Source organism: Manis pentadactyla, chromosome 4 (genome assembly GCF_030020395.1).
Source record: "Manis pentadactyla isolate mManPen7 chromosome 4, mManPen7.hap1, whole genome shotgun sequence".
Classification (NCBI taxonomy): Eukaryota; Metazoa; Chordata; class Mammalia; order Pholidota; family Manidae; genus Manis; species Manis pentadactyla.
Window position 1 is genome coordinate 21,322,458 of NC_080022.1, and position 12,026 is coordinate 21,334,483.

General features: G+C 52.0%; 1 protein-coding gene and 1 long non-coding RNA gene across 2 annotated transcripts; both read left to right on the forward strand.

The window, feature by feature from the left end:
* Positions 1 to 3,867: 3,867 nt before the first annotated feature.
* On the forward strand, positions 3,868 to 5,632 carry RAB42 (RAB42, member RAS oncogene family). The gene is made up of 2 exons (XM_036914994.2): positions 3,868 to 4,370; positions 5,004 to 5,632. Exons 1-2 carry the CDS (start codon positions 4,132 to 4,134, stop codon positions 5,335 to 5,337), a joined length of 573 nt encoding a protein of 190 aa, XP_036770889.2. The 5' UTR covers positions 3,868 to 4,131; the 3' UTR covers positions 5,338 to 5,632.
* Positions 5,633 to 6,203: 571 nt separating this feature from the next.
* LOC130683327 (uncharacterized) lies at positions 6,204 to 10,957 on the forward strand. The gene is made up of 2 exons (XR_008996940.1): positions 6,204 to 9,566; positions 9,842 to 10,957. It is a non-coding gene; the product is annotated as an uncharacterized LOC130683327 (long non-coding RNA).
* The last annotated feature ends 1,069 nt before the right edge of the window (positions 10,958 to 12,026 follow it).

Sequence of the window (12,026 nt, forward strand, 5' to 3'; positions counted from 1 at the left end):
TGGTGATGTTTTCATGAATGTACACTTACATCAAAACTCATTATGCTGTACATTTTAAGATGTGCAATTCATTGTGTATCAATTATACTGCAATAAAGATGTAAAAAAATAAGGAAACTATTTTTATATCATACTATTTACCTCCTCAAAAATCTCCACTGACTTCCCAGCACATTTGGAATAAAAACTGAAGTCCTCATGATGGCTTTGAAGCCCAGTATTATTTGGCTCCTCCTCCTCTCTGCCCTCATCACCCATCACTTGCTCCCTCATTCATTCTGCTCCCTCTTCTTGGTCTCTCTGCTCTTCTTGGAGCACCCCTTGCCTTCTCTTTCCTCAGTGCCTTTGCTCTTGCTGTTTTTCCTGCCTAGAACTACCCTCCCTGGATATCACATATAACCACACTATTCACTCCCTCACTTCCCCTGGTTTTCTGTTCAAATGTCACCTCCTCAGTCCACCCCATTTTGATAAAGCACTCTGATGCCCTTCAAGCCATTACCCTGCTTGATTGTATTTATAACACTTTCTGCTCCCTTAAACACCATACTATATATATTTATTTTCTGTCTTCCCCATCACAATGTAAGCTCCCAAGAATAGGAATTGTATCTTTTCATTCTCACTGCTGTAAAAGTGTCGGGTATATAAGAGATGGCCAACCCTTACTGAAATAATTACTAAATGAATGAATGAATGAATGAATAAAATTTGGCCAAGGCCACATAGCTAGTAAGTGGCACTTGGAAGTAAAACCTAGGTCTGTCTAATGCAAATGTACATAACCCTACCTGCTGTTACACAGCTCCTCCAGAACTACCTTGTGATGTGGACATCATGGCTTGCCTCATTTAGCAGAAGGGAAAGCAAAGTTGGGGAGGGGAAATAACTCCCAACCCCTGTCACATAGTAAGACAATGGCAAGATCAAACTACATCTGGATTCAAGTACCAGGTGTCTAGGAGAGGAAGTTTCAGGAGTCTGTTGCTGACATTGCACTGTCCATGGGCACTGACCACAAAGGCTCCTGGGAAGGCTGGGTTCAAACTGCATTTCAAGCTGTTTTGTGCCTCTCTGCCTTTGCCCAGCTGTGCCTGGAGCGCCCTTCTTCCCTGACCTCCCCAACTCCCACTTATCCTTGGAGGCTCACCTTCAGCATCACCTCCTCCAAGAGGTCTTCTCTAACCCTGTAGATCCCTGAGTCCAGCTCTATTGTGGTATTTGACTAACAATGAATAAATGAATGAATGAATAGCACTTACCCACTTTTATTCATTCATGCAACCATAAATATCTACTGAGTTCCTCCTTTGTGCCAAGCACAGAGAATACTACTGAGACAGGGACCGTGGGTGTAGTCAGAGTAGGGTGGGGGCCTCTGGAAAAAGACCCCTATGAAAACTCCACATTAAACAACTAAGCAAAGTCAGAGTCACATTAATTCTCTAAAGTAAAATGTCACACTAGGAATATAAGTATTCTTCAGTGAGATTAGTTAAAACTAAAAGCCAGGAGTAACTTGGCCTGGAATGTTTGAACATCCCCCAGATAAGAAAGTACCTCAGCATAGCCCATGTCTTCATTGTGTCAGTTAAATGAAGCTATTGTAAAATTTACTTTAGCCTGCTAAAAGGCTCAGCTATCTTCTTTAACTTTGCCCAGAGGCTGCTTTTCCTCCTTCAGCCCTAATCAAGTAATATATAACCTGGGCAATTAATATAGCATGCAGGCCCAGTCACAAACAACATAATAAAAGGCAGGAAGGATTCCACCTTAAAGATAAGATTGCATTTTAACACCCAGGAAGTTAAGAAGTAAGATTCTTAACTTACTCTTACAAACAGACAATAACCCAGCCCACCTTGGGAGCAGGACAGGCAGTCTTGATCGATGTGCTCCCAAACCAAGAAGCTGCTATTCTGGGAAAGAATCAGAGCAGGCAGTACATTTATTGTGTTAATTCTGAAAAATAGTCCAGGAAACTGATAAGAAGCTTAGTGTCTCTTCAAAGATAAACGTTTAGAGACCATTTGCTGAGTCTGCATCCCTAGTGCTTTGTCTCTTAACCACCTGTAAATCCCCTAGACAACGCACCGTTGCCCCCTTCTGGCGTGAGCCAGGAGCTCTGTCCTCTCACTGTATGTCTCAATAAAAGCCTCTCCCTGGCTCTCCTACCTTGACTGTTTGCTAAGTTCATTCTTCTACCCCACAAACAAGAACCCCGGCATCACTACCATAGCCCCCTGCCCTTAAGGGCCTTGCAGCCTAGGGGGACACGACATCACGGCAGACAGAAGGGCATGTGACCTCGCAGCCAGTCAGCAAGTGGCTTCCTGAGGACGTGGATCTAACCTGAGGATCTACCGCGAAGTTGGAGTTAACAAGCCTTTAGAGGAGCAGAAGAGAAGTGTTCTGGGCAGAAGGCTGAGAAGAGCGAAGATGTTCAGCACAGCTGGAGCTCAGAGCACCAGTAGTAGGTAAAGAAGGGTCTGGAAACCTCAGCAGGGACCTGACACAAGAAATATTTTTCCAGCTGAACAGAGCAAGGGGGTGAGAACAACCTGATGGAGGAATCAGTGAGCAGGTGGGGGTGGGGCAGACTGTTGGTTTGGGCAGAGCTGGCCAGGAGGATGCCTCCCCCGGTACCCACACCCTTCCTGGGCTCCTCATGGTTCCCGGATCCTCAGGCTCGCTCTCTTTCCTACTTCTGGAGGAAGGGGGCAAGCAGAGACTCAGCACCCTTCAGGCTCTACCATGCAGGTGACCACTGGCAGGGATTACTTGGAGACTTGATCAAATGGCTTCGTATTGATTTGTTTATAGCCAGAAGGAAATCTGGGCCTTCCAAGATCCTCAAACGGTACGCTCAGAAACTGACAAAGCAAGTGTTTGGCCTTTGGTAGACTTGGCAGCTAGTCTCATTCTTCCTCACTGACTGACATTGGTCTGGTTATTTCATTTCTCTGAGCTCCAGTTTCCTCATCTGTAAAAATGAGCAAGATAAAAATACCTACTTACAAGGTCGTGTGAGGAGTAAATGTGATATGATTCCAAGAGTAAGGATTCCTCCCCTGCCCACCACTACCAATTTGACAAAATAAGTTAAAAGGGTAAAATCCACCCGAGTGGTCTGTTTGGGCCCAGCCAGAACTTCAGCCTTGAAAGTCCGAGGCTTCCAGAAGGCCGTATTGGGAAGGGAGGAGTGGGTCTTGGAAGCAGATGTGCCAGCCTTGCCCTGCTCCTGACCAGTGGGACCCCACCACCACACCCCAGCCCTCTCGGTGCTTGATCTGCAGTCCGCTTTCGGTAATGAAGACCGAGACTCAGGTATGAGCCACAGCTCGGCCGTGTGACCTGAGCCAGGCCACGCATCTAGAGCCTCAACGCCCTCGGCTCTAGAGCAGGCACCCTCTGGCCCTCACAAAGGGTTGCTGCCCCCAAAGCATAAGGAACTGACTGGCCTCATAAATGTTAGCTGTGCAGTGCCCAGGACAACCATCCTCCCTCTGGAACCGCAGTGTCCACGTCTGTCCTGTGGCCTCTGCAGGGCTGTGTCGGGGTACGTCTCTGGGCCCTGGGGCCCAGCACAGGCAGACACTGAAGAACATGGGGGGCTGCTGGAACACTGAACCTGAACATTGAACGGGAGGCCTCGGCCGGGGAAAGGGGCACCTGGGTGGGGAAGGAGCACTTACAAACCATCCTAGAGTGGTGTCCCCACGTCCAGCAGCAGGGGCCCAACTGGTGACCCAACCGGAGAGTGGGTTGCGGAGAAACCACTCCCACTGATGAATGAAGTGGGTGCCCCAGCGGGATCAGTCTCCCGCCAGGGCGTTGGGTGTGGTCCCCTCTGGTCCTCCCCGCACATCATCTAGTTTAACGTCTCCATCCTGTGAAGTAGGTATTGTATTCTCCGCATTTTATAGAGGAGAATCTAGGCTCAGAGAGAGGCGGTAACCTGCCCAGGCCCGGCTTCCACGGGGCGCCCCTACCCGGGCCTTTAGTCCCAGGCACCCAGTGCGCCGCCGTCGGGGCGGCTCCGCTGGGCCCGCACCGCCTTCCGGGCCGCGGGGCAGGCAGGGGCGGGGCCGGCCCAGAGCCTCGCGGGCGGCTGGAGGCGAGTCGCGGGCCATGGAGCAGGGCGGATGCCGCTACCAGTTTCGCATCGCGCTGCTGGGGGACGCGGCCGTGGGCAAGACGTCGCTGCTGTGGCGCTGCGTGGCGGGCGCGCCCCGGACACCGCAGCCCGAGCCAGAGCCAGAGCCGGATCCCACGGTGGGCGTCGAGTTATACAGCCGCAAACTGCAGCTGCCGGCCGGGCCGCCCGTCAAACTGCAGCTCTGGGACACCGCAGGCCAGGAGCTCTTCAGGTGCGCGGGGCGGCGGGGCCTGGGGACAGGGGAGAGGGGGGGTCAGAGGGGTCAACTGCCTGGGCCCAAGTAAAGGGCTGGGGTCCCTGCCCTGGGTCTCGGGTCCTATGCTCCGTGTCATTCATCCGACAGAACACAGCCGGGTGGGCCAAGCCCCTCAGCCAACGCATGCCTGAGACCTGGTGCCTACCCCAAGGGAGCATCAGGCCTGGCGCCGGAAGGGGGAGGTGCACAAGGACACAGAAACCTGGAGGGATGAATGCCCTGGGTGTGCGAGAGCCCACAGGAGCCAGCGAGGGATGTGAAAGAAGAGGGATTTGTGTTGGCTCTGAAGGAGGCATAGGAGTCTGCCGTAGAGAATGGGAAGCTAAGCCCCGCAATCAGGAAAACATAAGTCTTCCTCCAGGAATAGAGGAATGGTCAGGAGAGTGTGTGAATTAAACTTGCTCCCTAAGTGGGGGGCGCGCATTCTCTTTGGAGAGACTCGGACACCAGCAACAGAGAAGCACAGGGCAGTGTGAAATGAGCTGAGGTGGTTGGGGTGGGGGATGAGGGTGGGGTGGGGAATGCGAGGCAGTTACTGGATACTGGGGATGTCCTGCCTCTGGGTCGGGGGGTGTTTGAAGGCATCAGGTGCATCACCAGGTCCTTTTACCGGAATGTAGTGGGTGTCCTACTGGTCCTCGATGTGACCAACAGGAAGTCATTTGAACACATCCGAGACTGGCACCAGGAGGTCATGGCCACTCAGGGCCACGACAAGGCCATCTTCCTGGTAGTTGGCCACAAGAGTGATCTGCAGAGCACCCGCTGTGTCTCTGCCCAGGAGGCAGCGGAGCTGGCTGCCTCCCTGGGCATGGCCTTCATGGAGACCTCAGCCAAAAATAACTGCAATGTGGACCTGGCCTTCGACACCCTGGTGGACGCCATCCAGCAGGCCCTGCAGCAGGGGGACATCAAGCTGTAGGAGGACTGGGGCTGGGTCCAGCTCTTCTATGAAACTCAAATCCCCAGGTCCCCCAGCAGGAAGCAGCACCCAGGCCTGTGCCAGTGTTGACTCCAGGAGGGAAGGGCTAAAGCAGTGCCAACCTCAGAAGTGGTGGGATGGGGAGTGTGTGGATCTCTCTGGAGGGCAAATGGCAGAATGTATCCAGAGGGTTATTAAAAACAGTAGCTTAATGCAGCCACGCCTCTTGGATTTGGGGTGGGGGGTCACAGAGCTCAGCACTCTTCTGGCAGAAAAGCCTGAGAGGCCAGGTGTGCAGCCTCCTGGCCTGCAGCCTGTTTCCCAGTTGCCAGTGGGGCTCGTAAAAGACCTCACCCTCTCAGAGGATCGTGGGCGTGAAGTGGTAGTGGATGGGATGTGCCTGACGAGAGCTGGCCACACAGCTCGAATTCAATGAAAAGAACTGTCATCACCACTCTTTCCTCTCTTGGCTGGGATGTGGCCATTTCTGGGAAGTGTTCCTGGGCTGGGACGCTGAGATGCTCAGCGTCTGGACGCTGCTGCCCAGGTGAGGACAGGTGCAGGGAATTTCAGGGTGAGCCTGCCTCAGAGTCCCCCTTAGGTTCTCACGCTTGGATGAGTCTTAACTGGCCCTCAAATCCAGGGTTGCTGCACGCTGCCCCTATTCCAAGGCCAGGGGCTGGATCTGGACCTGGGAGGCAGGGATGAACATAATTGAGCAGCTCCCTTGTTGGGTACACAGTAGACACTGTGATTAGCCACCAAGATCCTCTTCAGGGCCAAAGACCCTATAGTGCTGCCCCCCCCCCACACACACACCCTCCTCTCCCCCAGCTGCTGGGAGGGCTGCCAGATGATGGAGCACAGCTCACAGCACCCTCTGGGGACTGCCCATCCCTCAGAGCAGCCCATATCCACCATCAATTAGAGGCAGGGGTGAGGGGTGTGGGGGTGTTCAAAGGCCTGCCCCAGCTCTGCACAACTCTGAAGGTCAAAACCAGCTTCATTACTCTCCCTGGGATTGATTGAGGCCATTTTTGGGACAACATCAGAGCTAAATTCTCCCTCTGTTCAGTCCTTCCTTCTCTTCCTCCCCACAACAGTTATTGATTTCAAGAATGCCCTAATAAATGTCTGCACACTGATCTCCATTTCAGAATCTGCCCTCCTAGGGAAAATATCCTGCCACAGGAATTGCTAGGCAGAGGCAATGAGGCAAAAGGCTTCACAGAGGAGATGGTGTTTATTGGGAACGTTCTCAATAGGTGTAGAGAGGGTGTCTTGGGGGTCTCATTGCGCCAGTGGGCGCTGGAAGGGCATGGACAGTTGACACAGCAAAAAAGCACACAACCACTCCCTCACTTGTGACCTGGGGCCAGTTACTCCACCACCTTGAATCTCACATTCCTCCTCGGCACTGTGTGACGGGTAATCCCTCCTTCCTAGGGTTCTTAGTAAATTTTCAATGGGAGTGAGTCTCTCCGCATCTTCCCCCCTCCCTGCCCCCGGGGCTGGGCAGGGGTGGGGTCTCCCTGTGCCCTGCCTCCTCTCTGCGCCCTCTTTTAAAACATCACCACTCATCCTTATGATGCTCTTGCAAGGCCGGCATGATTCTCCCCATTTCACACATGGGAAGCTTGGACCGGGAGAGGGAAACAATTGGCTTGAGAGCCCATCATTCCTTCATCAAATTTTTCTCTTTTCAATGAGCATCTAACTCTGTTCTGGGTTCTAGGGATACAACAGTGAACATAACAGAAAAGCCCTCCTGGGGCTGATATTCTGGAGGAAGAGAGAAAAAAACTAACACTCGAACTAGGTGATTTCCAGTTTTTCCAGTTGCGTTAGAGACCACAGATCTGGGCAATGGGACTGAGAATGACAAGGGCTCTGTGAGAGCAGAGGTCAGGGAGGGCCTCTCTGAGGAGATGACCTTCAAGCTGCGCCTGGAGGAGGAGCCAACCTAGGAGCAGAGATCTGGGCAGAAGGAACAGCACTGAGTGCTTCTCAGGCACCCTGAGAGGTAGGGACTATTATTCCATTTTACTCATGTGCAGACTGAGGCCCAGAGAGGTGAAATGAAGCCAGTAAGTCGGGGGTGAGGGGGAACAAGGCAAAAAGGAACGGGCATCTTTCTAGGAATTTACAGGGAATCTGAGCAGCTAGAATGAAGGAAAAAGCAGGGAGTGACCCTTGTGCTTTCTAGTCTCCCAGACGTTCCCTGTACAGGTCTAAACTGAACCTTGTTTGGGAAATAGGGGTAGGGTTTTGCTGTCGGGTGCTCCAAACAAATCCCCACATCCCTGGAGAATAATCTCCTCCCCTCTCAAAATCCTGGTGGGGCCTCGGAGAACCAGCCCGAAGCCATCTGGGTCCATCTGGAAGGAAGAGATGTTGCACTGTCCCAGCTGCCTCCCCTGAGGAATGTGCAGCAGGCTGGAGTCACACATTTCTCTAACTCTCTCGGCCTCGGTTTTCCATCCATAAAATGGGGATAACAATAGTTTTCATCTCACAGGGTTGTTGTGAGGATTAAATGCTGCATAATGTGAATTCCTGCCACATATATGAGCTCACACAATGAGCTGTTTCTACTGCTTATTTATTATTGTTTCTATGACTTATTATTAACTGCAAAGCAACCCTGTGAGATTGGGCTGATCTTGTCCATTTCAGACAGAGATCTAAAGTCCAGGACAGGAAACTGATGTGGCTCAGTTGGTGATCCCAGGCCAGCTCAGTATTCCAGTAGCCTTGGTCACTACTTCTGGCCAGGCCAGGAAGGTCCTACCTTACGCCCTGGGGCTCTGATCCCGCCCTCACAAGACCCTCAGTTGTGGCAAAGCTTTTGGAGGCTGTAAGTGGCTTTGGTCGTGTGATTCTGGCCGGGCATGGGAAGCAGCCCTGCCCAGCCTGCTGACTAGAGGAGAGCAGAGAGCAGCAGTGGGTCGGGAGGAGATGGAGGAAGGCAGGCCTCACCTCTCACCACTGTTCAGAAGCTGGCCTGCTGTCCAGGGGGCAGGCAGGTGCCACACCCAGTCTGCCTTTGCCCTCAGGTCAGGCCCCCTGGTCTCAAGTGTAGATTGTGCCACCCTCTTGAGGGTCTCAGGTCTCTGGGGTGTCCCCTGTGGTTCAGCAATCCATATCGCCCCAGAGGGATCTTTTTAAAGTACAGATGTGACCTGGCTGCTCTCCTAGAAATCCTTCACTGGCTCCCCGTCATCTACAGGATCACATCCAAATCCTCTCTGCCCATTCCAGGCCCTTCCTGAATTGGCACCTGCTGCTTCCCCACACACTTTGTCCTGACAAATTCAGAAGTTCTTGCAGCCCTGGGCTCGGCACAGCTGTTTCCTTCGCCTGGACGGCCCCACCCTCTCCCCTCTCCCTGTGTTGCCTCATATGCCTGTAACACTTGGGTAAGAATCAGCTCCTCTCAGCCATCACCTTATCCCAGCTGCCAAAAATAAGGCAGGCTTGGCAGTCAAACCTGGGTTTGAAGCCCAGCTCCACTGTGTATAATTGTGGGACCCTGGGGAACTCACTTCATCTCTCTCAACCTCAGTGGACTCATCTGTAAAATGAGGACAATAATACCTACCTCACAGGATCTTAGAAAGGATGAGAAATCACAGGCAGTACTTGTCAAACAGGAATACAAAAATGGAAGCCCCCTTCCTCCCAAAGGTTTTGCTATTAATCACTGCAACGGAACAGAGACTACTGAAGTAAACACATTGGGGAAATAAGGATTCCCAACTCTAACAAAGTTTGTAAAGGCTGTCACCTCTCTGTGGAGTTGTGGACTGGGCCCTGCTTTTTTACCAAGGGTGAAATTCCCGAATCACCCCTTCAGGCCTGTCCCCACGCTGCTCTGGACAAGCAAAGCTCTCTCGGCAAGGTGGCACCCCGGCTAATCCCTCCAGCCGTAGCCGCTTCCACAGGGTCAGCGCCCTGGCCTCGGCCTCACTCAGCCGCTTCCTCATCCTGAAAACCTCGCAGTCTAGGTCTGAATCCATCCCCTTTGCCCTTCAGAAGGAACAGAGCAAGTCTGTCACCCACGGGACCCTTTTTGGGAGCTACTTAAACCTAGTTCATGTACAGAGAAGACCCATCCTGCCCACCAAGGACAGGCTGGGACGGAAGACATCCGGGTGGAAACTCAGTCTGTTCAGTCTACCTCTGAGCCTCAGTCTCTTCATGAAGAAAGAACGATTCCCACCTCACAGGTTTGTTAGACAGATAAACATGACGATGTGTGCTAACTGCTCCATAAATGCCAAGTTTCTTCTGCTAATAAGCCCCCTTTGTGTCTTGCATGTGTTGTTCCCTTGCCTGGAATGTCCTTCCTCCATCTCTGTCAAAACACTACTCATCCTTTAAGGTTTGGCCCAACCTCATATAACAATTCCTTCTCTGAGTTTTCAGGGCACTTGAGTGGCTCTCTTCTTCGGAGGGTTCAAGCTCTGTTGTTTGTATCTTTTTTGCACCCCCTGGACTGTAGCTCTTTAAGACCAGGGTGTCTTTGAGGATGGACCCCCATGAGAAGGCTGGAGCCTGGATCAAGAACGCAGACCTGAGTCCTGGCCTACCCAGCAGCCTTGGAGAGGTTACATGACCTGTTTGGACCTCAGTGTTCTTACCTGTGAAATGAGCTACAATTGGATGACTCCAGGGGCCTTTTCTTGTCTAACTAGAGGTGACTAAGACCTTAGTCCAGCTCTGCCCTCCTTGCTTCACCTCATGCACACACAGGGGATGCTCTGCAGGATGGCTTCCTGGTTCACAAGGCTCCTTTTGTGTTCTCAAAACTCACCCTTGTTGCAACCACCCCCCAACCTGCTGTTTGGTTTGTTCTTTCTCAGGAAAACCTCTCGAGCCTTATTCCTTTACCTTTAGTCCAAATTAACTACAAGTTCCTGGCTGGTCCCCCTCCTGCCTGATTCGGACTCTAGTCTCCACACCGGCAGCCACTGGCTTTCAACATCAAATATACTTGCATCAGTCCTCCATCCAAAATGCGACTGCCTCTCCATTACCTGTACAGTAGTTTTCAAACTTTTTGTCTATATGCCTGTTTTTAGCATCAGAATCCTCTTGTCAAATGGATCTTTCTCATAGCCCTACAATGTCCAACAATTAAGAGAGAGATTGCTCAGGCTGAAGAGGGGTAGGAAGCCCAGAGCCAGGCTCCTGGCCCTCCCACCCTCTGCAAGATATGTGCCATGTGCGCACTCTCACGCGCACACACACGCACACACAAATAGTAGGCCCAAAGCAAGGCCCCTGGACTGCACCACTACTTTCTGCTTATCTCTGGCCATCCTCACCTAAGGTTTCACCTTGTACTTTCACCATATTGATTTGCTGAGTTCTTAACACGGCCGGGCTTTTGCATATGCTGTTCTTTCTTCAGTTACTGCCATCTCTGTCTCCACAGGACTCAGGGAGACAGTTAAGGGCACAGATGAATACAGGCTCCCGAGTCAGATGGTCTTAGGGGAAACCTCAGCATCTTTACTACCAGCTGTGTGGTCTTGAGTAAATTACTTAAACTCTCAGTTTTCTCACTGGAAAATGGCATTAAATGAGATATTACAAATAAAGTGCTTGACACATACTAGACATTCTTCTTCAGACTTGCTAGGAACACAATGAGCTCATCCAGGGAAGGTGCTTAGCACACACATGGCACCCGGTAAGTGCTCAACAAAGACCCTCCCGACACAAGCACACGGATCCACCAGCCTGCTCCGCCTCGCGCTCCTCAGCCTGCGCTAAGTCCTCTGTGTGCTCAGCACTGTGCTAAGCTCTGAGAATCAGTCAGGTGGGAGTGGCTACTTAGCTGAGCGAGTTAGAGGGCCTCATGCCCAGAGTGGAGGACTGAGCTGTACCAGAGAGACACACCAAGTCAGAAGGCCCCTTACAGACCACTTGGTGACACTCCTCTCTCCTGTACCCCACCTCCGGTCACCAAGGCCCGGGAGTGCACCACTTAAACGTCTTCCAAATCTACCCTTCCATCTGCTTGACTACTGCCTCCTCAATCCAGGCAGCAGCCTCCTGATAAACTTCCACTTCCCCAGTTGCCTTTTCTCTTCCCCCTGCTCTCCACTGCTTGGCCAGAGCGATCTTTTCTTTTGAAAACGCAAATCTGACCATGTCATGCTTCCACTTAAACTCCTTCAGTTGCTCTGTTACTTTTTGGGTAAAGCCCCCTCCTTGCTGGGGCCTACAAAGCACCATAGGACCTGGCCCAGCTCTCCTCCCTGCACTGCCTCAGGGCCGGCACATGGGCAGCGCTCTCTCCTTGATCGAGATCTCCTCTCCTTCACCTGGGTCCCTCCAGTTAACCCCCTCCCCAGGCCTGTGAGCCTCTCCTGGCAGCCCTAGTCCCAGAGGCGGTGTGACATTTATCCAATCGCAGGGTTGTGCCCTATGTCTTTGCTCACCATTGTAGCCCATTACCTACAACAGACACAGCACCGCTTACAGATACTGAAAGAACAAGCCCCTCAACATAAAGATAGGACAAGACTCAGATTGAAGCTACTTACCTGTCACACAGCCAATCAAGAATTGAGGCCTTTTAACTCCACCCCAGCTCTTTCCATTAAACTGCCCCAATTCCCTTGCCCCTTTCTGTCCTGAATGGAGGAGTCAAAACAAATTCTGGATTCCTTCCTGGC